The sequence below is a fragment of the Eubalaena glacialis genome, chromosome 10 (genome assembly GCF_028564815.1).
Source record: "Eubalaena glacialis isolate mEubGla1 chromosome 10, mEubGla1.1.hap2.+ XY, whole genome shotgun sequence".
NCBI classification, from domain to species: Eukaryota; Metazoa; Chordata; class Mammalia; order Artiodactyla; family Balaenidae; genus Eubalaena; species Eubalaena glacialis.
In genome coordinates, this window is record NC_083725.1 from 115786850 (window position 1) to 115809898 (window position 23049).

The 23049-nt window shown below is 55.8% G+C and overlaps 3 protein-coding genes across 10 annotated transcripts; 2 read left to right on the forward strand and 1 right to left on the reverse strand.

Moving 5' to 3' along the window:
* Positions 1-661: 661 nt before the first annotated feature.
* Positions 662-10192, forward strand: SNX32 (sorting nexin 32). 2 transcript variants are annotated; one of them, XM_061203643.1, is made up of 11 exons: positions 662-850; positions 6044-6148; positions 6541-6651; positions 6772-6893; positions 7090-7213; positions 7360-7464; positions 7659-7764; positions 7927-8002; positions 8230-8269; positions 9044-9556; positions 9887-10192. In XM_061203643.1, exons 1-11 carry the CDS (start codon positions 815-817, stop codon positions 9938-9940), a joined length of 1392 nt encoding a protein of 463 aa, XP_061059626.1. In that variant the 5' UTR covers positions 662-814; the 3' UTR covers positions 9941-10192. The 2 variants fall into 2 exon arrangements, with proteins under 2 accessions (XP_061059626.1, XP_061059628.1); XM_061203645.1 differs by lacking the exon at positions 9887-10192 and having other exon boundaries at positions 9044-9130; positions 9210-9495.
* A 1199-nt stretch (positions 10193-11391) lies between these two features.
* On the reverse strand, positions 11392-14987 carry CFL1 (cofilin 1). The gene is made up of 4 exons (XM_061202059.1): positions 14872-14987; positions 12621-12928; positions 12288-12364; positions 11392-12063 (listed from the first exon to the last, which is right to left on the reverse strand). Exons 1-4 carry the CDS (start codon positions 14872-14874, stop codon positions 11951-11953), a joined length of 501 nt encoding a protein of 166 aa, XP_061058042.1. The 5' UTR covers positions 14875-14987; the 3' UTR covers positions 11392-11950.
* A 2178-nt stretch (positions 14988-17165) lies between these two features.
* Positions 17166-23048, forward strand: MUS81 (MUS81 structure-specific endonuclease subunit). Of its 7 annotated transcripts, none has more exons than XM_061202064.1 (16): positions 17166-17566; positions 17660-17789; positions 18033-18115; positions 18665-18763; positions 18879-18947; positions 19108-19193; positions 19481-19621; positions 19790-19888; positions 19975-20096; positions 20190-20287; positions 20851-20967; positions 21062-21157; positions 21339-21467; positions 21544-21647; positions 22429-22562; positions 22654-23048. In XM_061202064.1, exons 1-15 carry the CDS (start codon positions 17432-17434, stop codon positions 22532-22534), a joined length of 1614 nt encoding a protein of 537 aa, XP_061058047.1. In that variant the 5' UTR covers positions 17166-17431; the 3' UTR covers positions 22535-22562; positions 22654-23048. The 7 variants fall into 7 exon arrangements, with proteins under 7 accessions (XP_061058047.1, XP_061058046.1, XP_061058045.1 ...); XM_061202063.1 differs by having other exon boundaries at positions 19987-20096; positions 22479-22562; XM_061202062.1 differs by having other exon boundaries at positions 19793-19888; positions 22479-22562.
* Position 23049: the final 1 nt, after the last annotated feature.

Here is a 23049-nt window from a genome sequence, read left to right on the forward strand (position 1 = left end):
GCCCGTTCCAGGGCATCCACAATTTTTCTCGCATCGTCTGCGCCCCTCCGCTTCTAAGCTCCAGTTGCGACCGCCCGCGGGTCCGGGCCTAGCTTCGGGCGCCCTGGCCGCGGGCCCTGTCGCGCCCCCTCGCCGCCCTTTGCGGCTTACCCAGCCACTCCCTCACGTCCCAGAGCGGATGCCCAAACGGAACCCCTTTCTCCAAAGACATTAGCCCTTGTCCTCGTCCCTAGTCCGCCACCCCAACCCCGGCTCCCCATTCCCCTCACCCACGCCACCCTCCCACCCGGCCCTCGGGCCTGCCGCCCCGCCCACCGCCTGGAGGGCGCGAGACTACGGTAGTGCGCACGCGCAGGCCGCGCCAGGCCATTAGAAGGCGCGGCCCAGAGGGGCGGCGGGCCGGAGTCAGCCAGCCTGGGGCGTGGGCTGACGCGACACTAGACCTCTGCGATCCTAGAGGCCCCCCGCTCCCCCGACTCCATCCCCCACGCTGTCGCCTGTTCCCAGCCCTCTCAGTTCCGCGCTGCCCCTTAAAAGCTGGGGCCTGGGCACAGGAACGACAGGCGTTGCAGCCAATGGCGTCCCGCACGGTAAAGCTGCTACCCAATCAAAAGGCGCGGCTGCGAGGGAACGGCGTGGAACCACGCCCGGCTCCAGGTGACTCCTTGGCAGGGAGGGGAGAGTTCCTCTGTCAGCTGATAGGATCCCCACTGGGTCCGTTCCTCGGGGAGATTTACCGGGGACCAACCTACGGGAGCGCGCGGGCAGTGACCCGCCGCGGAATTCTTGTGTGCTGTAGTCGAGAACGAGAGTGATGGAGGAGCATCGAGAGGCTGGGAAGGAGAGCAAGGTAGAGAAAGGATGCAAACACCCTCCCAATCTTCACCTCACTCCATGATACCCAGTGATGCCCAATCAGGGAGTGGGGTGTGTGTGTGTGTGTGTGTGTGTGTGTGTGTGTTCGTGCCCACGCATGAGCCAGAGAAAGGCGAGACCTGAGCAAGGGGGTGGGGCGCTTCTGTGGTATCAGCATGGGGGCTGGTGAGGATGCCAAAGGAGGCAGGGTTTACCGTGGCCCTGACAGATGGAAAAGGACCCGTCACTCTTACTCATCCCCTCCCCAGGACCGACTCATGCTGGTTTGATGGGGAAGAAGAAGGAAGGATGTTAGGGATTGAGAAGGGGCTGGAGTACCCTACTCCTTTCCCAAGGTGGGGGAATACTGTTCAGCACTAATGGCTTCACTTGTGTATCTATGTTCATGTAATCATGAGACCATTCATTCTTTCCTCTTGACTTCATTCAACAAATAGTTTCTGAGCATCCTTGTGCCAAGGATGGTTAGGGGTGGGGCATACAGATGTGCACACTTTTAGGGGTGGGAGGAATGTGCCTAGTGGGCTGTGACTGAGGATAAGGATGGAGCAGCTGTGGTCCATCTTTGAAGTCCCATCTCCCTCAAGCAGTTACCAAGCAGGAAGGAGACAGGGGACTTGGGGGTCTATTGCACCAATGAGCCAGACTTTGGGGGTGGGGGGCAGTTGGACAGAGGAAGAGCCTGCCATGGGGGTGTTGGAGAAGCCAAGAAGTGAGGAGTGGGGATCAAGTGGAATTTGAAGAAGTGAGAGGGGTGAGAGACCAAAGTATGGAACAGAAAGCATCTGTTTCAGTGTTTATCTATGTTCGTATTCATGGTTAAATTAGTTAACACAGGGACTTCCCTGGTGGTCCAGTGGTTAAGACTTTGCCTTCCAATGCAGGGGGTGCAGGTTCGATCCCTGGTGGGGGAGCTAAGAGCCCACATGCGTTGTGGTCAAAAAACCAAAACATAAAACAGAAGCAATAATGTAACAAATTCGATAAAGACTTTAAAAATGGTCCACATCAAAAAAAATCTTTAAAAAAATTAGTTAATATATATAAAATGCTTAGAGCAATGCCTGGCATATAGGTAGAGCAAATATAAGTGTTAGCTATTATATTACTATTACTGTTACCAGTAATAGTGGCTGCTATGTGTTCTGAGGATATACTGGACTGTCAAACTGAAGGGTGCACCCCTAACCTTTGTAGATGCCAGACTCTTTGAAAATCTATTATTAGACCATATCCTCCAGAGTAATCATTGCCTTCTTCAAAATTCTCCTATAAATATAGAGAAATGAAAAGAGTAATAAATGAATATGTAAGTAAAAATATAACAGAGAAGATGAAATAACATAAAATACTTGACTAATCTAACAAAAATCAAGAAAGAAAGAATAAAGCAACTATACTCCAATAAAAATTAATTTAAAAAATAAAGAAAGAGAGAATAAAGGAACAAAAAACAGATGAGATGAAGAGAAAACAAAAAGTAAGATGGCAGGTTTATAGCCTACTATATCAGTAATTACAATAATAATGAATGGAACAAAAACTACAGTTAAAAAACAAACATCTGGGCTTCCCTGGTGGCGCAGTGGTTAAGAATCTGCCTGCCAATGCAGGAGACACGGGTTCGAGCCCTGGTCCAGGAAGATCCCACATGCCGCGGAGCAACTAAGCCTGTGTACCACGACTACTGAGCCTGCGCTCTAGAGCCCGCAAACCACAACTACGGAGCCCAAGTGCCACAAATACTGAAGCCTGCGCGCCTAGAGCCTGTGCTCTGCAACAAGAGAAGCCACGACAATGAGAAGCCCGCACACAGCAACGAAGAGTAGCCCCCGCTCGCCACAACTAGAGAAAGCCCGTGCACAGCAACGAAGACCTAACACAACCATAAATAAATGAATAAATAAATAAATAAATTTACTTTAAAAAATCTTCAGATTGGATTTTTAAAAAACAACTTAATTCTGTTAAAAGAGACATACTTTATAAGGACACAGAAATATTGAAAAACTGATGGAATATATACACTATGAGCACACTAACAAAAAGAAAGCTGGTGTGGCTTTATCAATTTCAGACTGGAAGACAAGAAAGAAGTATTACTAGAAATAAAGAGGAACATTTTATAATGATTAAAGAGTCAATTCAACAGGAAAACACTCCTCAATTTTATGCACCTAATAACAGTTTCAAAATATGCAAAATAAAAAATTACATATGCCGCAGAGCAGCTAAGCCTGTGCGCCACAACTACTGAGCCTGCGCTCTAGACCCCACGAGCCACAACTACTGAGGCCCACACACCGCAACGAAGAGTAGCCCCCGCTCGCCGCAACCAGAGAAAAACCGCACACAGCAACGAAGACCCAACGCAGCCAAAAATAAACAAATAAATAAATTTATATATATATAAAAAAAATTACTGAGAAAAATTAAAGAAGACCTAAATCACTGGAAAGATATTCCATGTTCATGGATTGGAAGATTCAGTATTGTAAAAACGTCTGTCCTTCTCAATTTGATCTATAGATTCAAGGTAATCTTAACCAAATCCCAGAAAGTTTTTTGGGGGTAGAAATTATCAAGCTGATTCTAAAATTTATGTGGAACTGCAAAGGACCTACAATAGCCAAAATGATTTTGAAAAAGAACAAAGTTAATTCTACCTGATTTCAACGTTGCCTGTCAATTACAGTAATCAAGAGTGTGTGATATTATCAAAAGTATAGATATATAGATAAGTGGAACAGAATAGAGAATACAGAACTGATCACACTTATGAGGTCAATTGATTTTCTACCAAGGTGTACACTAAAACAAATCAATAGTGAAAAAATAGTGTTTTTAAACAAATAGTGCTAAAATCACTGGCTATATATAGGGCAAAAATGAATCACAACCCATACCTTACACTGCATACAAAATGAATTAAATGGATCATAGACCTGCATGTAAATATATGAAAATGGATCATAGACCTAAAACTGTTAATTTCTAGAAGAAAAAAATAGGAGAATATCTTCATGACCTTGGGGTAGGAGTGCTTCTTCAAGAGTACACAAACCACAAAAGAAAAGATTGATATTTTGAGCTTGTAAAATTATAAGCCATTAATAGAGTGAAAAGGCAACCCATAGAGTAGGAGATATTGGCAAAACATATGACTGACAAAGGGCTTGTCTCCAGGATATTTAAAGAGTTCCTACAAATCAATAAGAGAAAGATGATCTGATTTTTAAAAGAGTATGGCAGGGAGGAGCAAAAGACTTGAATAGGCACTTTACAAAAGAAGATATCTGAATGTCTAATAGGTACATGAAATGGTGTTCAATATCATTTCTCACCAGGGAATACAAGTTAAAGCCACAATGCACTATTTTTTTTTTAAAGATGTATTTATTTATTTGGTGGTGCTGGTCTTTGTCGTGGCATGTAGGATCTTTTAGTTGTGGCATGCGGGATCTAGTTCCCCGACTGGGGATTGAACCCGGGACCCCTGCATTGGGAGCATGGAGTCTTAACCACTGGACCACCAGGGAAGTCCCCACAATGCAGTATTACTGTACCTCCACCAGTAAGGCTAAAATTAAAAGGACTAACAGTTCTGGGGGGCTTCCCTGGGCGCAGTGGTTGAGAGTCTGCCTGCCAATGCACGGGACACGGGTTCGAGCCCTGGTCTGGGAAGATCCCACATGCCACGGAGCAACTAGGCCCGTGAGCCACAATTACTGAGCCTGCGCGTCTGGAGCTTGTGCTCCGCAACAAGAGAGACCGCGATAGTGAGAGGCCCGCGCACCGCGATGAAGAGTGGCCCCCACTTGCCGTAACTAGAGAAAGCCCTCGCACAGAAACGAAGACCCAACACAGCCATAAATAAATAAATAAATAAATGGAGCATCACGTTTAAAAAAAAAAAAAGGACTAACAGTTCTAAGTATTGGCAAGGATGTGGTGCAACTGGAACTTTCATTCAATGCTGGAGGGAGTGTGAATTAGTACAGTCACCTTGGAAAACTGTTTGGCAGTATCTATGAAAGCGTTTTAAACACATGCCTACCCTCTGACCAAGCCATCCTCGTACCCAACAGAAATGAGTACTTAGGTCCCTCAAAAGATGTATGCAAGAATGTTCATGGCAGCTTTATTCATAATAGCCCCAAACTTGAAATAATCCAAATGACCACCAACAGTAGAATGGATAAACTACAATACGGTCATATGATGGAACACTACACAGCAATGAAAAAGAAACACTGCACTCAATGACGTAGATGGGTCTCACTAAAGAACATGGACACAAAATAGTGTATACTGTGTAACTGCATTGATATGAGGCTCAAGGCCATGTAAAATTAATCTATGGTGCTAGAAGTCTAAGAGTGGTCCCACAGTGTCCCAAATAAGTGCTAAAGCCTGTGAGAGGAGAGAGGGAGGCCTCTGGGTGTGAGAGGTGGGCAGGTGCCAGTTTATATACTGGTGAGTAGTACTTGAAGGGAGAGTGGCTTCTGAGCCTCTACCTCTCTCCCTAGTACCTCTTGGCACAATGGTGTGGACATAGCAGGTGTTCAATAAATGCTTGTTGAGATAGCTCAGTGTAAGAATGAACTAGTAACTTGGTGCCTCAGGGATCTTTTCACTTAGAGAAATACAAGTGCTTGGCCTCCAAGTCAGTGCCTCTTGGCACCAAACGTAGTGAATGGAATGGTCTCAGGAGCCCCTCAAAAGGGGTGGGACCGTCTCATCCAGCTCACTTTATACCTGGTGAAAGGTACCTGAGGTAACCAGCTGAGAAGGGGTGGGCAGGTAACTGAGGAAGTGCATGGGGTTTGGAACCGAGAAACTCTGTTCAAATCTGGCCCTGCCACTTTGCAGCTGTGTGATCTCGGCCAAGTTATTTCACCTCTCTGGTGGTCGCAGCTTCCAGGCCTATAAAACGGGGAGAGTTCTGCCTACTTCAGAGGATGGAGGTGTGGGAAAGTGTCATTGTGAATCCCTGAGCAGTGACTTATCAGGATCCCTCGGGAGGTGGGGAGGAACAGCCGGCGACCCCAGGGCATGGTGGAAGTAATGCTGCTGAGGTGGGCTCTGCAGGAGGACCAGAAGCCTGCGGCGAGGATGGGCGGGGGGGCCGTGGTCAGTCATGTCAGGGACCTCCCTTCCCCCACAGCCCTCCTCCATGTCCGTGGACCTGCAGGGAGACAGCTCCTTACAGGTGGAGATCTCTGATGCTGTCAGCGAGCGGGACAAGGTGAAATTCACTGTTCAAACCAAGGTGAGGCTGCGCGGGAGCGGGGGTGGGGGGGGAGTGGGGTTCAGATGGCTGCTCCAGGAGCCTGAGGAGCCTCCTTCCCACAGCCTCTGCTCGCCTGGGGCGCAGATGCCAGCACAGCCTCTGGGCCCTGCTCCTCAACCTGGCTCTTGGCCCCTGGCCCTCTGAGAAAGAGGGCATCTTGTCTAGTCTCGTACAGCCTCTGCCTAAGGCCCCAAGTCCTACCATCCCCTGTCCCCCCTCCAGAGGGTAGTCATGGACGCGTGAGCCCCAACTTGGGCCTCCCCTGGGATGTGGGATTGGCGAGGCCCAAAAGTGGGTGCCCAGGAAGCTTGGTGGGTGTAGGGTTTGGGCAGGGGAGGAAAGACACCTCAGATAGGCTCCCCGGCTTCCAGAGCTGCGTCCGTCACTTCGCCCAGACCGAGTTCTCAGTCGTGCGACATCATGAGGAGTTCATCTGGCTACACAATGCCTACGTGGAAAACGAGGAGTACGCCGGTCTCATTGTGAGGAGAGGCCGACCTGGGCACCCGGGGGAGGCCGGGAGGCTGGGCCAGGCTTCGGGTTGCGGGTGACGGCCTTCTCAACAGCGAGAGGACTTCCAGCTCTGTCCCTCCTTGGAGCAGATCCCCCCAGCCCCTCCAAGGCCAGACTTTGAGGCTTCGAGGGAAAAACTGCAGAAGTTGGGTGAGGGAGACAGCTCTATCACTCGGGAAGAGTTTGCCAAAATGAAGGAGGAGCTGGAAGCGTGAGTGCCGCCCCCCTTTCCTGGCTGTGACAAAGCCCCAGCCCAGCCTCTCCTGACAGCCCCAGGGTTTCTCCCCTGACTGTCCCCCGTGGATGTTTAGGACCCTGCTCCTCACTCCAGGGCTGCCGAGGGGCAAGGGGGCAGGAGGGGGGAAGGAGCCAGGGAGGGCCCGCGAGCTGCCTGCCGTCCTCTGCAGGGAGTATCTGGCCATCTTTAAGAAGACAGTTGCGATGCATGAAGTCTTTCTGCAGCGCCTGGCGGCCCACCCCACCCTGCGTCGAGACCACAACTTCTTTGTCTTTTTGGAATACGGCCAGGATGTGAGCTGAGGTCCCCCCTGGGGGTGGGGGGCAAGGTTCTAAGTGGGCTCAGGCCTCTGTCTCATCAGCTCGGCGAGTGGTATATGCCCAGGGTGGGAGGTGCAAATGCCCACCCTGACGTCGCACCCTCCCTACGTGTGCCTCAGCTGAGTGTCCGAGGAAAGAACAGGAAGGAGCTCCTTGGGGGGTTTCTGAGGAATATTGTGAAGTCTGCAGATGAAGCCCTCATCACTGGCATGTCAGGGCTCAAGGTGACTTGGGGGTCCCCCTCTCTGGATTCAACCCAGGGCCTCAAGTCCCCAGCAAAGATTGAGACCCTGGGTGCCTGTGGGAGGGAAGCCACTGATGGGGCCCTGCCTAGAGGGAGATTGTGCCACGCCCGGGAGCCCGAGGCTGCGCTGCTCCTGGTGACTCGGTGTGAGTGGGTCCTGTCTGGCTCCCTTAGGAGGTGGATGACTTCTTCGAGCATGAGAGGACCTTCCTGCTGGAGTACCACACCCGCATCCGGGACGCCTGCCTTCGGGCAGACCGAGTCATGCACTCTCACAAGTGTACGCAGGGCCCCAGGGACCCTGGATTCTCCCCAGTGGCCCTACTCCCCAGGGGAGAGGAGAGAGCAGGAAATGCCCTGTGTCTGTCCGTGGCCACAAACACCAGGGGTGGGGCTTGACGTGCAGACCAAGGGGCTCTGATAGAGGGCTCTTCCCCAACAGGCCTGGCAGATGATTATATCCCTATCTCAGCTGCACTGAGCAGTCTGGGAACACAGGAAGTCAACCAGCTAAAGACGTGAGGACTCCCTCTCGCCCCTCTGCCCTCTTTGCCTGTAATACTGTGTCTGTCCATGAGGGGTCACTCCATGGAAGCCTACTATCAGCTCTAGTGGGAGATGCAGAAGCTCCTCTTGGGCTTTGGGAGAGAAAGAGAGGGAGGGTTCCCCAAGGGGGACCTAAGGGCAGGGAAGCTTTAAGCAACCCCTAAGACCCCTGCCCTAACTCCCCCCCACCGTCTCCTAGGAGCTTCCTCAAATTGGCAGAGCTCTTTGAACGATTAAGGGTGAGTACTGCCTTCTGTGTTGAAAGGCCACCCAATGATCCTTTGCAGGGAAGAGAGTGTCCCAGGAGAGGGGAAAGCTGCAGGGTCATTTTGGAATGTTCAGTGATAACTGGGGCTCAGTGAGGCCCTGGACTCACTCTCCAGACTAGTTTAATAAGAGATGGAGTGGAGACAGGGATCCAACCTCAAGTGTGGGTGTGTGGTGATGGGGGAGGAGGTGGGAAGTGGGCTTGGCGAGGCACTTAGAAGGATGTGCCGTGAGCCTCTGGCAGACTGTTCTGTGCTGCCAGCATCCTGCCCCAGACACACTCTTCCTGAACTCCTCTCCAAGAAAGTCACCGGAGTGTGCCAGTCTTCCTAAAATGTCCGTTGGACCCCATCTCTTCCCTGCTCAGGGCCCTTCAGTGACCCTATCCCTCCTAGAAACTACCCAAGACACAAAGCTCAAAGTCCCTAGCTTGCATCTTAAGCCTGTTGTGATCTGGCCCACTGCTGCCCAAGTGCCCCACTGAACTTATGGTTCCCTGAAAACATACCAGGCCTGCACAACTGCAAAGCCTTTGGCTGTTGTCTAATCCCTACTCAAGCCCCAAGATCCAGATCAGATGCCACCTCCTCTGTGAAGCCTTCCCTGGCCTGCTCCCCTGAACCTCAGGGCTTGACATAGCATGGGTATCAAGTGACCCTACTTGGTATTTAGATGAACAGCAGCACCCCCAGTCCTTAGCTGCCCCCACACCAGCTCCCTCCCCAGCTTCCACTTTCCTGATTCAGAAACTGGAGGGCCGAGTGGCTTCTGATGAGGACCTGAAGCTGTCGGACATGCTGAGGTACTACGTGCGCGACTCACAGGCAGCCAAGGTGAGAGGTGGCCCCAGAGCAGACCTCAGGGCTGGAGCCACCAGGGAGGGCGGGCAGGCAGGCAAGGGCCGTGGGCCAGGGATCCTGTGCCCCTGCCGGCCCCAGGACCTGCTGTACCGGCGGCTGCGGGCACTGGCAGACTATGAGAACGCCAACAAGGCACTGGACAAGGCGCGCACCAGGAACCGGGAGGTGCGGACCGCCGAGAGCCACCAGCAGCTGTGCTGCCAGCGCTTCGAACGCCTCTCCGACTCAGCCAAGCAGGGTAAGCCCCACGGCCCTGGTGCCCCTGCCACTGCACTGCTGACCCTGCCGGGGTCCCCATTCCTCTCTTCTCCAGAGCTCATGGACTTCAGATCCCGCCGCGTCTCCTCTTTCCGCAAGAACCTCATGGAGCTGGCAGAGCTGGAGCTCAAACACGCTAAGGTGAGCCCTCCAGCCTCCCCAAGCCTTCTTGCTGCTTTCCTGGCCTCCCACCCCTGGGCCTCTAGGCTCTTATCAAGTGTCTTGGTGCATGGAGGGATGCGGTGGAGCTTGGGGGGAGGTCAGGCTGCCAGGAGCAGCCCCAGCTGTTCAGGGCCACAGTTCCCCATCTTGGATCAGTACCATTCCCTTCTGTCATTGGTAGTGAGGCCTCAATAAATGGTAGCTGTTATTGCTGAGGACAGGGATGGGGACAGAGGAGCTAGCTATCCAAGGTCCGGTAACAGAGGCGGTAGCAGCAGATGGGAGACATCAAGAATCTCTCCTCTGCAGGCCAGCACCCTGCTTCTCCGGAACACCCTTGTCATCCTCAAGGGAGAACCTTAGAGCCACCAGAGTCCCCCCAGACCTCCCACCCCAGCAAGATGCCTCCTTCCCCACCCCAGGAGCCACTCACCATGCCCCGTGACTTTTCGGGGCAAGGCCTACCCCTACCCCAAGGTGCCAGGCCCTGCAAGATAGGGCAGCATGGGCACCACACTTGGCCACAGGTAAGCAGAGCCCTCACCTCGGGAAACCCAGGGGCCCTGACCTCCCTCCCCAGAGGCTATGGGGCAGCCTCAACCCACCTCTGGCCCCCCGAATTCATTTGTCTCCAGCTTGTTCACAAATAAAAAGCCTGGTTCTGTAGCAAGGAGGCTTGCTTGTCCTGACTTCCCAGTTGGAGGGCCCACCAAGTACATCCTCTATCGGGGCACCATGGTAGAGACCAGATCCGGGGGGGGGGGGGGCACCCCTGCAGTTTCTTCAGCCACTTTTCAGAGTGCCAGTAGTGCTCTCTGTGGGAAGGTACAAGACCCAGAACTTGGAATCCAGGAGCAGTCTTCAAGGCGTGCCACCACCCCCATAAACCCTGGCACAGACCACACATAAAACGAATTACAAATCCTCTACACCCATTTCCTAATCAGTAAAATGGAACTACCCCTTCCTGCCTCCCTACCAGAGATACTGGCAAGCTCCAAGGAACTAAGGAACCAGCTCTAACTCCAGGAGGCTTTTTTTAGTTGATTGGGGCAGGGAGGGGGCCGGGTATAAATCCTCCATCACCACCACCCCTAGGGCAACACTTCCACCTTTACCTGCGGGGCAGGTGAAAGCCCAAAGCATGGGCTGGAAAGAGCCCACAGCAATGCCAGCAAGAAACGTGGGGCTCCAGCCAACACCCTCTTGGTTAAACACAGGCAGGTGGAGCCCAAGACACTTGGGTCTGAAGTCCTGGACTCCACCTGGCTAGCCCCACCCCAGACCCCAGCCACATCTGCAGAAGACCAAAGACTCAACCTGGCTTCTGACTCACAGCAGCCACTGGACCCAGCCCTCATAAATGAGTCAGCCATCCAGGAGAGAGGGCAGAGCAAAGACCAAATACTGAAGGTGGAGAAAAAGCTCAAGAAGCAACCAGTGACTTGCAGTCTCAGGGCCCACATCTGGGCAAGACTGCACAGGGATCAGAGAATGGGCCTCACTGTCCTGCTGCCCACCTGGGTCAAGGCAGCAGAAGAAACCAGTTCAGGGATTAAGCCCCTCTGTTCAAGGAACCCCTGCGGCCAGTAGCAGACACACCCTGGCTCAGCTACCTTCCACACAGCCAGGCTGGTGCCAACTATGACACCAGCATGTAGAGAGGGAACTGTCAGAAAGGAGGCTCAGCTAGTCACTGGGGCCAAATGAGGGTGTGTGGGGCTGGCTGGAGGCGGGGTCAGGGAAGAGATGCTGCTCATTCTCCCAGCCTACGCCCCCCCAAGGTCCCCTGGGCCCCAACCTCAAAACAAACATCGCATTAGTGAGCCTTTTTATTGTTGTGTGTTTTTTTGTTTTTTTGTTTTTAATTGAGGGTCCCTTACTGGTCCTGCTTCCATGAGTGGCTGTGACCAGGGGCAAGGGGGAGGGGAACCAGGCGGCGCAGGGAGGGGTCATCTCCACAACATTCCATTTATACACAGAACTAAACAGACAAGCACAGAGTCACTATTGCGGTTAGAAGTTGGCAGCATGGGAAAAGGGAGGAACAAGGGGGGAACTGGGGTGTCATTAAAAAAAATACAGGTCCCCCCCAAACAGGGGTTCCTGGGGGGAACTTGGTCTGTTCAACCCAAGAGGAATCAGAAGATCAAAAGCGGTTTGGGAAGGCCAGAACCGTCAGGGATGGAGGGAGGAGGAGGAGGAGGAAGGTCCAGGGGGTGGGGGGGCTGTTTGGCAACTGGGGTGAAGGGACTGCCCTCCCCCTGCTGGGATCCCCCCAGCCCCTCCGGTCTGGCAGGAAGGGGGCAGCCTGCAACCCCCATGGGCAGGTCTGGGGCTGCCAGATGCTCCAGGCAGGGGGCTGGAGGGGGCTCACAAAGGCTTGCCCTCCAGAGAGATGACGGCGCTGCCCCCCAGCTTCTCTGCCAGGGTGCAGCGGTCCTTGACCTCCTCGTAGCAGTTTGCTTGCAATTCATGCTTGATCCCTGTGGAGGAGAAGGGGGAGCATCTGTGAGGAGGAGCACTGGGGCGGGGGTGGGTGTGCTGCGGCTGGGAAGGAGCCAGTAGAACAGATGGCGGGATAAGGCTACATCCAGCAGGCAGTGAAGAGGAGACAGAGAGAGGGCTCTCCTCCACCATGCCATCCACCCCACCCTGCAGCCAAGGCCTGAACGCAAGGGCATATGGCACCACCAACGCTGGCCCTTACCCGTCAGCTTCTTCTTGATGGCGTCCTTGGAGCTGGCATAGATCATTTTGCTCTTAAGGGGTGCACTCTCAGGGGCCCTGGAGGGAAACAGAATCACAGAACTTGCCGCAAAGCCCCCTCCTCCAAGTCTAGCAAGTGCCCTCAAGTGATACAGGACTCCCAGAAACCCCTGAGCTGGCCCCTAACATTCAAGCTTTTATCAAGTTCCTCACTGACAGGCATTTTATTACAACAGCCTCCCCTGAAACACACACCTCTGTGTTAACAAGGAGCCACAGACCTTCCTGTCCTGAGAAAGGGGGGTGGGGCAGAGCTACGGCAGGAGAAGCTCACCAGAAGATGAACACCAGGTCCTCCTTCTTGCTCTCCTTGGTCTCATAGGTTGCGTCATAGAGGGCGTAGCGGCAGTCCTTGTCTGGCAGCATCTTGACAAAGGTGGTGTAGGGGTCGTCTACAGTCTGGCCCACATCACCTACCAGGATCTCCTTGCCCTCCTCCAGGATGATGTTCTTCTTGTCCTCGCTCAGGCAGAAGAGCACCGCCTTCTTGCGCTTCTTCACCTCCTCTGGTGTTGACGACTTACGCACCTTCATGTCGTTGAACACTTTGATGACCCCATCAGAGACAGCCACGCCAGAGGCCTAGAGGACGAGCCACACGCACCTCATAAGGAACAAGTTTCTGGGACGTGCCCTGAAGTCCCTCCTTTGCTTTCTTAGAAAATCTGTCTAGATGTCAACAAATATAGTCCTCAGCCCCAAGAAGTCATTAATCCCCTTCCCAAAACAAGTATCACTATTTTCCCACCCAAGTCACTGTCAAAGGATCAGATGTGACACAACCCCAGAACAGCCGCCATAGAAGAGACCTCTGATCACATAATTCAACACCATTCCTCCCCACCTCGACATCCTGCAAGCTAGATTAAAGACCTGTGAAAAGCAATGTCTTGGCCAAGATGTGAACCCAGAATTAAAAGAACCTACAGACTCACGGTACTCAGTCTCAGCTTTTGCATAGTGCTGACTCAGAACTTCACAGAGAATAAAGGGAACTCAGACAACCAGGTCATAGTCATAGATAGCTCTAAGAGAGAAACAGGACCCACAACGCTAGGTGGGTCACCAACGGTGCTCAACGGTTCTAGCAAGCCCATCAGAACTGTTCAACGCAGTTATCACACAAGGCATCCCTTTCTCTGCTGGGGTCTTCCTAAACCAAAGCAAGAACAACAAACCCCTAATTACGGCCCTACCCGACAACTCCCTACAACAAACCCCTAATTACGGCCCTACCCAACAACTCCCTGTTCTCCGGAAAAAAATGCAGGCCCCAAAGATCGCTGATAGAAGTTAGCAGTCCAAATTCAAGGGCCCACGGTCCGTGAGAGCTCTTTAAACTTATATTCCGGGTCGTGTTGGGGGCCACCCTAGCCAGGAATGGGAGTGAGACCGTCCACGGTGAAATCTGCCCCCGCTCCCGGAACTGCAGAGGAAGCCGGCCACGTGATTGAGCCGCTTCCGGAGTAGGCGGGGAAAGGAGATCGGCTAGACTCAGCCCCCTCCCCGAAAAAAACCCGTACCTAGAGGCAGCAGCACCTCCAGGGCCTCAACCCTAAGGAAGCGCCCTTACCGACAAGCTTATCGGCCCCCCGCGCTGCGGGCCTCGGCAAGTTACCCAACCTTCGGCTCTCGCAGCCCTCGGGCCGAACACAGAGGACGGGGTAGTTTCCGGGCGGTGCCCGCCTGGGTCACTTCCCTAAACTCGGCTCCACCCTCAGGCCCCATCCGGGAAAGCCGACAGCCCCGCTGGTCCACGGCTTCGGGCCCAGCAGCCAGGCCTGACCGTGTGCGCACGCGCCGGCCGACAGCGCCGTTCCAGCCTCCGCCGGGTGTACTCTGCGAACCCAGCTCGCCTTGTGGGCTCGCTAGCTCCCGAGCATGGCCGTGATCTCCGCGGTGTCCGCTCTGTGCTGCGCGGTGCAAGTCCCTAATCCCAGGCGCCTGCGCCCGGACCCGGACACCCCCGCATCCCCGCTAGCCGCGCCGCCCCCGCCCCTTGCGAGCATCCCTGCCACCTGCTCTCGAGACAGACCCGCCTGAGAGGGAGGGTGACGCGGAGAGAGGAACAGCCCTTGGGTGGGGCGCGCGCGCCGAGACCGCTCGCGCGCTTTTCCTTCGCCGCTCCCGGGCCAGGTTTGGATGCCGCGTGCTCCCGTCGAGCGCGCCCCCGCGAACCGACTCTCTTCGGCCCCGCCGCAGCGCGCGACACCGGCTGCTCAGCGAGGGACGGGAGCGCGCGCCCTGGACCCCTCCCCCACGGCCCTTGTCCGCGCGGGCGCAACAGCGGGGTGGGGGAGGGGAAGGGAGTCCAGGGGGCGCGCGAGCGACGTCCAAGCCGGCCCTCACCGGCGCCCGCGGGCGCGCACGCGCGTCCCGGCGCCGCCCGCCCCTCAGCACGAGACCCTCATCCCGCCTGGGGAGCTGGGGGAGGGGGTTCCGACGTCGCTCCCCCGTTCCCTTTAGCGCGCGCAGATGATCGACTCGCAGCCACCTCCCCTCCGGCGCCGTGGCCTGCCGCTCACCATGTTTCCGGAAGAGAAAAGGAGATAGCAAGGAGAGCCAGAAAAGACAAGAGCCGCTGCAGCTGCTGCCGGGATCCGACTGAACGCGGCCTCTCCCGGCCCCTTCCGTTTAGTACGAGCCGCACAATGAGGGGCGGGGCGGGCTTCCGGCGCTCCCCCCGCGGGCCGACGGGAAATGAAGTCCGAGGGTCCTGCGCCGTCTTTGGGCTCGCTGGGTAACAGAGTCTTTTTCACCTGACGGCCTCCTGGCTCCACGTTGCATACTGGGAAATGTAGTTCAAAACAGCCGAGAGAGGCGGGGCTATGGCACGGAGAGCGCACCCGTTGGTCGAACTTCCCAGGAAACGCTCGGAGCTGAGCGAAGGCCTCGGCGTTGGGTAGTATGACCTGAAAATGAGCCCCGACTTCGCGGCTCTCTGCCCCGGAGGGAAACAGTTTTCCTAAGATCTATCTTGGCACTGTCTGGATCCTTTGGTCTGAAAATTTTCAGTGAGTTAGTATTTTGATTTTCCGAATTGAAGCACCTATTCATTGGCCTGGAATCCAGTCCTAGAGCAAGGAGAATCGCAAGTATAAGGCACCTTCTATCCAATAAACATTCGTTAAGCATCCTCCGTGTGTAAAGCCACTCTTGTCTACTGAGAGAAAGCCATATGCAACGTCAATAAAATAAGAGAAAAAAACACAAGGGAAAGGCTACAAGGAAATCTTTGAAAATAGAGATTTGTACTTGTTTTTAGGGTGTTTGGCAAAATCATGAGGTAATAAAGGGAGAAGGACAGGGGTTTGTGCATTCAATTCAAGGATTATGTGCCTTTTACTAAACAGTGAAAAGCGGAAATAGATATTAAACCAAACTTGAGTCTCATTCTCGAGTTGGTAACCAGGCATATGGTTAATTAGTACCCGCAGAAACTGAGACAGAAGCTCTGTGGGAGCATAACCTTCAAAAAAAGAAACTGGGGTGGGGGACTCCGGGAAGATTTCTTTGGCCTCGAACAAAGGCCATGGCCTCTTACTCTGCAGGAAGAGAAGACAGGGTCGCAAACAAGAGAATTGGGGGCATTGATCCCATACGCAGACTAAAGGGTGTAAATGAAGAGCCAGAAGCCTGGTCTTCAGGACCCGGGGAGCGACTCCCGAGAGTGGGGTACGTCGCAGAGCATGCCGGGGGTTGTAGTCGGGGACCTTCCGCCGCATCGCCCACCAACCGATCTCCCGGGAGCCTCAGGTGGGGGCCGCAGCTCAACCGCCTCCCGCAAGCGACCCTGCTTGGAGAGGAGGCTGGCTCCACCTTTTTTGAGCTTCGGAGTTTCCTAGAGCAACGACGAGGGGGAGGGAGACTTCGCAGTTACCCTGGAGACGCGCTCCCGCCCGCCCCTAGCTGCGGGATGCCCTACATGTCCTTATTAGGACATGTGGCTAGAGGGGGCGGGGCCAAACCGAACGCCCGCTGGAGGCTCCTTATAAGGCAGCGTCGGGAGGGAGTGTGGAGCAGGCTGCGGGGTAAGGGATCGAGGCGGGGCGGAGTTTGAAGGGGCGGGCCTGGAGCTCTGGCGCCCGCCTCTCCGCTCCAGTAAGGCCTCAGATCCGCACCTCGCCACTTCCGGTGTAGCAGATGAGGGCTGCTCTAATTTGCTGGCGAGACTCTCGTGTTCAACTGGGTCCCCTCTGCATAGTTCCCATCTTAACCTCCCTGAGGGTCCCCCACCTGCAATGAGTCTCAAAAACGATGAAGTGTTTTCCCCTTGTCCGGGCTTCTTACTCCCAGGCTGCTACCCCGAATCCAACAACGTGCCCACTTCAGCCCCTCCCACATATCCCGATGTCCAGTACCTCCTATTTGTTCCCTCTCTACTTGTCCTCTGTCCCCCTCTCTCCGTCCTGCAAGCTTTGGCCTTCCCTGCGTGTCCCCGACTTCGCGCCCCTCCCCCATGGAGGCCCCAGCTCGGGATCACCATTTCCTCGGAGGGTCTTTCAGCTGCTCTCGCGTTACCTTTGTGTCCTCATTCCCTGTACCCATTTCTAATGTCCCTCCGACAAAACCACCTGCAACCCATTTGTTCCCCCACCCCTCCGGACTCTTCATAAACCCAGTCTCTACACAGTCCTCCGCTAGAGCGAGCCTGAAACTGACAGCCTTAGGTTACTCGGTATGCACCGCCCCAACCAGACCTCCCAGCCACAGGGCGGCGCTGTCCACCTTCCTCTCTCCTGCACAAAGAGGACCCCCCCCCACCCCCGCTCTCGAATCTGGGGTGGGAGGAAGGGGCGGGTCAAGGCCTGGGGCGGGCGGGGCGCGTCCGAAAGGCCCGTCCTGTCCCGGGGCGGCGGGAGGGCGAAAGGCGGTAGAGACTGCGCTTGGCAGCGACCACTTAGAGTAGTACGGGGGCGGGGAGGGCGGCAGAAATCAGTCCTCTGGTTAGTTCCCCGCGTGGGACCACGTGATTGGAGAGGTCCCGCCCTCCTCCGCCGGAACCAGGTGTTCGAATCCCGTCTCCAGAACTAGCGGCATTTCAGTCCTGCCGGCGTGAGGGCTGGGGCTCACGCCTCGGGGCTCATGGCAGCGCCGGTCCGCCTGGGCCGGAAACGACCGATGCCCGTTTGCGCCAACCCGCTCTTCGTACGCTGGCTGACCGAGTGGCGGGACGAGGCAGCCAGCAGAGGGCGCCGCACGCAATTCGTGTTTCAGAAGGTGGGTTCTGGCCGGGCCTGATGGGGGACAGGTGCTGGCCGGGCCAGATAGCCAGGTCCACCCTGACCCAGTACTGTACCTCTATCCCGCCAGGCACTGCGCTCCCTACGGCGGTACCCACTGCCCCTGCACAGCGGCAAGGAAGCTAAGATCCTACAGCACTTCGGAGACGGGCTCTGCCGGATGCTAGACCGGCGGCTGCAGCAGCACAAAGCATCAGGTGGTGAGCGCTGGGAGCAGGGGTCGGTGGTCCCCTGAGCCTCCCCCAGGTGCAGCCTCTGTAACCACCTGGGATACCTTGGCTTCAAGTTCTCTACTCCTGTCCAAGTTGCTCTTTGACGTCGGGCTAGTGGCTGACCTTTTCAGAACCTCACCGCTCTCACCAACCACTTGAGCTGGCAGCGTCCCAGACCATCCTACCTGCTGGATTCCAGGGTCCAGGGTTGACTCTCTTCTACTCCCGCAGGTGACCATGCCCCATGTTCACCACCTGGAGCGAAGAGTCCAGCCCGGGAAAGGCCTGCCAAAGTCCAGGATCCTTACATGCCAGTGAGGAGAGGGCAGGGGGAGTGAAGGGAAAGCGGGAGCACCAGGAGTAAGATTCTCTGGCTTGGGGGACTTAGCTGGGCTGGGTCCAAATCCCACCAGTGACACCTGGCTCTGGGCAAATGACTTATTCTGTCCGTTGCTTAGTTTTCTTATCTGTAGGTGTAGATAGTGAGTTATAATAGAGTCAGTTGAGAGAATTCCATAATCAAGCTATTTAGGGGGCCAAGCCCAGTAAGTTATGGCATTTGCTGTTGAGTCTTCTTGTCTTACCTCCTCTGTCCTGTGCTAGAACTGAGGCTGGGCCAGGCCGATTACACCCCTACCCCACCCCCCCGTCCCCTGAAACTGTCCACTGTCTCATCCCAAGTTTGCAGGAGATCATACTATCACATGGCCCATTTTAAAGACACAGAAGCTAGAGAGGCAGCTGAGTAATTTGCTCAGGTCCATTTAGCCTGCTGAGGTAGAACCTGAACCTCAGCTTTGCCAGGGATTCCGTCTGCAACAGCTGGCTGGCTTTTGGCTTCAAAGGCCCCCTGTACCTTTCAGGGTCCAACCCAGCTCAAAGCAGGAGACTCTGGCAAGTATTGGCCAGCTCGGCACTCGGGAGCTCGAGCAGTACTGCTGCTGCTGTACCGGGAACACCTGGTGAGCGCCCGACCAAATCGGGAGTCCGGGGAACTGAGGCCACGGGCCTGCGGCTCCTGTGGCAGGCTGCTCGGGCACTGAACCTAAGTTGGTTACATTTCTGCCTTGGTTACAGAATCCTAGCAGTCACGGCTTCCTAACCAAGGAGGAGCTGCTGCAGAGGTGTGCCCAGAAGGCTCCAAGGGTGAGCACTGAGAGGGGGAAGGAGGGAGCCAAGTGGCTCTGGATCTGACCCTGAGCCCACCACAGGCTGCCCTTCTTGGGAGCAAGCAGCGGGGTGGGGCAAGGGAGTGGGCAGGTGGTAGCCCTGGGAGCTCTCTAAGGGTCTCCTCCCCTGCGAACAGGTGGCCCCTGGAAGTGCTCGGCCCTGGCCAGCCCTCCGCTCCCTCCTCCACAGGAACCTGGTCCTCAGGATGCAGCAGCCAGCTAGGTGGGGAGAACTACGTGAGATGCAGGAGGCAGGGTCGGGGAGCAGGCGTGACGTGCTAGGTCTGACATGTACTTGTTGCCGATCTGAGGAGTGGCCCTGGGCAGGTCCAGAGGCAGCCGGTCTGAGGGGCGAGAACATGGCTAGCAGGAGGGGGGTTGGGCAGCCACTGGCCTTGTTTGTGAAGGGTCGCGCAGGCTGGTGAGACCAGCCTAGCTGGGGGCAGGCAGGGGAGCCCGCCAGGCATGAGTGAAGAAGGGAGATCTGTGCTCTTTTTTTCCACCCACCAGGTACTCACTGACCCCAGAGGGTCTGGAGCTGGCCCAGAAGCTGGCTGAGTCGGAGGGCCTGAGCTTGCTGAATGTGGGCAGCGGGCCAGAGGAGCCCCCTGGGGAGGAGCCTGCGGTGCCAGGAGCGGCCTCGGCTGAGCTGTGAGGAGGGGGAGGGGGGAGAACAGGGAGCAGGAGTCGTCCCCAAAATGAGGCCAGGACCCCACCCTGTCTCCATCAGCTCCAGCTGAGCTGTGGCTGCCCCACCTCCTAGGGGTTAGAGCAGCAGCCCCGGCCTTGCACATGCCGACTCCCACCTCTTCTCCCTAGTAGTGGCACCAGCGAAGGGAATGTCCAGCAGCCACCGCTGGAGCTGGGGCCTGGAGAGTACAGGGTGCTGTTGTGCGTGGACGTTGGCGAGACCAAGGGGTGAGTGAGGTGGGAGGAGGTGAGGGAGAGGATGCGGCGAGGGCCCTGGCCTGCCCTGCCTCAGGCCTCCCACCGTGCAACTCCAGGGCGGGACCCAGGCCAGAGCTGCTCCGAGAGCTGCAGCGGCTGCACGTGACCCACACGGTGCGCAAGCTGCACGTCGGGGACTTCGTGTGGGTGGCCCAAGAGACCAGTCCCAGGGACCCGGGTAAGGGGTGTGGACGGGCAGGTGGGGGTCAGAGGCAGGGCCTGGCGGGTGAGGGGACGTGGGCCAACGGGACCCTTCTTGGCCTCTTGGCAGCACGACCTGGAGAACTAGTCCTGGACCACATCGTGGAACGAAAGCGGCTGGATGACCTGTGCAGCAGCATCATCGACGGCCGCTTCCGGGAGCAAAAGGTTCCTTCACTGGCCTCACCACCCTCCCTGCCCTGGGCCCGCTCAGGGGCACTTCTGGGTGGTATCCAGGCAGAGCTCCCACACCTCCAGCCACACCCCCTCTAGAGCTGCTCCAGGGCAGCCCCGAGATCAGACCCCCCTCGGGCCCCTCCAGGCACACAGTAGGTGTGCAGGGTCTCTGGGCGGGGCTGAGGAGCACGTGAAGACCCCTAGGGCGTCCAGCCCCTGCAGTCCGGGGTACACAAGGCTCACCCCTCCAGGACCGGAATGCAGCAGCTGTGTGTCAGCGCTGGCTGCTAGGCTGACCCCATAGGCCTCGTACAGGCCAAGGGAAGCTTGAAGAATGGGCATCGCTCAGATGGTGGCAGGGCTTTCTGTGCAAGAGTAGCAGCGTGAGCAAACGTGTGGAGGCCGCTCTGAGGCAGGTGGAGAAGCTAGGGAAGATGAGGAGGCGAACTGGTGGGACCAAGGTCTCGTGACAGTTTTGAGGGTGACCTGATGGACACCTAGCATATGAGCATCCAGGTCTTGATCCACCTCACCCTCCCCAACTGCCTGCCCAGTTCCGGCTGAAGCGCTGCGGCCTGGGGCGTCGAGTATACCTGGTGGAGGAGCATGGCTCAGTGCGTAACCTCAGCCTTCCCGAGGGCACGCTGCTGCAGGCTGTCACCAACACTCAGGTGAACCGGAAGGGCAGGGCCAGGCTGGCAGGGACCCTGTGGTCTACGGCTCCGCTCAGGAGCCACTCTCCTTCCCTCGGATCCTCTTCTCCAGGTCATCGATGGCTTCTTTGTGAAACGCACAGCAGACATTAAGGAGTCAGCAGCCTACCTGGCCCTGTTGACAAGGGGCCTGCAGAGACTCTACCAGGTGAGCAGGTGCATCTGTCCGGCACTGGCCCCTTACTTGGGTCCCGTGTTCCCTCAAGGAAGGCGAGGTGAGTGAGATCCCTGTTTCTCAGGCTGGCCCACTGAGGCCTGGAATGGGGCAAGGCCTGGCTGGGGGTTGTTCCCTAGAGCTCTGGCCTGGCCTCAGCTCCCTCTTCCCTCAGGGCCACACCCTCCACAGTCGCCCCTGGGGAACCCCAGGGGACCCTGAATCAAGGGCTGGGCCCTCCGCAAACCCGCTCTGCTCACTCCTCACCTTCAACGATTTCAACGCGGGAGCTATCAAGAACAAGGTACTGCCTCTGCCCAGCCCCTCCTTATAAGGTCCAGTCCTGGGCCGCTCCTCATATGGTCCTCCCCCGACCCCAGGCCCAGTCTGTGCGGGAGGTGTTTGCCAGGCAGCTGATGCAGGTGCACAGAGTGAGCGGGGAGAAGGCGGCAGCCCTGGTAGATCAGTACAGCACCCCTGCCAGGTAGGCCGCCACAGAGCCCCTGTCCTCTGCGCCCGCCCACCCTGCGTGGACGTCAACTCAGCCAGTGCCTTGTGGGTGGTCTGGCTCTGTGAGGGCTGGACAGACCCAGCTGATACCTGAGGAGTTCATGGAGGTCAGGTGGTGAGGAAGACAGAGCCAGCCAAGACCAGACAGAATCTCAAGCATTGGGAGGAGGGAGAGAGAGATATTCTACAGTAAGTCCCCTACATACGAACAAGTTCCGTTCCGAGAGCACGTTCATAAGTCCGATTTGTTTGTAAGTCTAACAAAGTTAGCCTAGATACCCAACTAACACAGTCAGCTACATACTGCTGCTTTTACGCTTGCTTCTGGACATCCTGGGCTTGAAATAAAGGTACTGTACTACTGTACTCTATACAGTACTGTAGAGTAAAGCACACGAAAGCACAACCACCTGTAGAGGATGCACGTGAGTAAGCGTGTACACCAGACACGTGAACTAACTTACGTGATTGGACATGCGAACATATGTTCGCATCTTTGAAAGTTCTCAACTTGAAGGTTCGTATGGAGGGGACTTCCTGTACCTGGTGCAGCAGAGAAGGCTTCCTGGAGGAGTGGGTGGGCCATGAAGACTGGGCCAAGAACAGCCATACTTGGGAAACATTTGCAGGACCATGAAAGGGTGAGCAGGATGGAGCAGGGCCTTGAATACCAGGTTCAGGAAGTGCGGCCATGGTCCTGACTCCTCTAACCCATGCCAACCCCTTCCGGCCTGTCTCCCGTGATGGGCCAGTAGTCAGCCATTGCCGAAACTTAGAAACTCACACTCCCCACCCCACCCTCAAGCCTACTGGCTGCCTATGACGCCTGTGCCACCCCGAAGGAAAAGGAAATGCTGCTGAGCACCATCAAGTGTGGACCACTGCAGAGGTGAGGGCAGGAGACAGAACCTGGAGAGAGTAGGTGGGGTGCAGTTACCCTCACCCAGGCCTGACCCTTACTTGCCTTTCTCTTTGTGCAGGAATCTGGGGCCCGCTCTGAGCAGGACCTTGTCACAGCTTTACTGCAGCCATGGCCCCCTGACCTGAGCTATGCCACAAGACAGACCCCCGCCCCCATCTTCCCAGGCTACGCAGCCTTTTAACTGGGATCTTTGGGCTACAATAAAAATCTTAAGTGTTTGCAGCTTTATGTGTTAGGAGGAGATGCCAGGGCCCAGGGGTCTTGTAAGATATCCAGGTAGGAACTGGGGAGACCATTGGGTCCAGTTTTTAAACTGAGCTCCTCAGGACCCCTGGGGTTCCCTGGCAGGGCACTGAGACTGCCAGGGAGATGAAGTCAGTGAGGCGTTGCAACTTTGAATCTAGTTTATGTCATCAGAGTTCTCTGATCAAATAAAATTTCCTTTGAGAAGAAG

What these genes read in the sequence shown, in the direction of transcription:
- SNX32 (XM_061203643.1), top strand. Translation starts at nt 815, where the DNA reads ATGGAGGAGCATCGAGAGGCTGGGAAGGAGAGCAAG. An exon ending in CTGGCATGTCAGGGCTCAAG is followed by an intron (nt 7,465 to 7,658) that starts GTGACTTGGGGG and finishes TGGCTCCCTTAG; the next exon opens with GAGGTGGATGACTTCTTCGA. An exon ending in AGTCATGCACTCTCACAAGT is followed by an intron (nt 7,765 to 7,926) that starts GTACGCAGGGCC and finishes CTTCCCCAACAG; the next exon opens with GCCTGGCAGATGATTATATC.
- CFL1 (XM_061202059.1), bottom strand. An exon ending in GACCTGGTGTTCATCTTCTG is followed by an intron (nt 12,365 to 12,620) that starts GTGAGCTTCTCC and finishes GTTTCCCTCCAG; the next exon opens with GGCCCCTGAGAGTGCACCCC. An exon ending in CATCAAGAAGAAGCTGACGG is followed by an intron (nt 12,064 to 12,287) that starts GTAAGGGCCAGC and finishes TCTCCTCCACAG; the next exon opens with GGATCAAGCATGAATTGCAA.
- MUS81 (XM_061202060.1), top strand. Translation starts at nt 17,432, where the DNA reads ATGGCAGCGCCGGTCCGCCTGGGCCGGAAACGACCGATGCCCGTTTGC. An exon ending in GTGCCCAGAAGGCTCCAAGG is followed by an intron (nt 18,948 to 19,107) that starts GTGAGCACTGAG and finishes CCCTGCGAACAG; the next exon opens with GTGGCCCCTGGAAGTGCTCG. An exon ending in CGGGAGCTATCAAGAACAAG is followed by an intron (nt 21,468 to 21,543) that starts GTACTGCCTCTG and finishes CCCCGACCCCAG; the next exon opens with GCCCAGTCTGTGCGGGAGGT.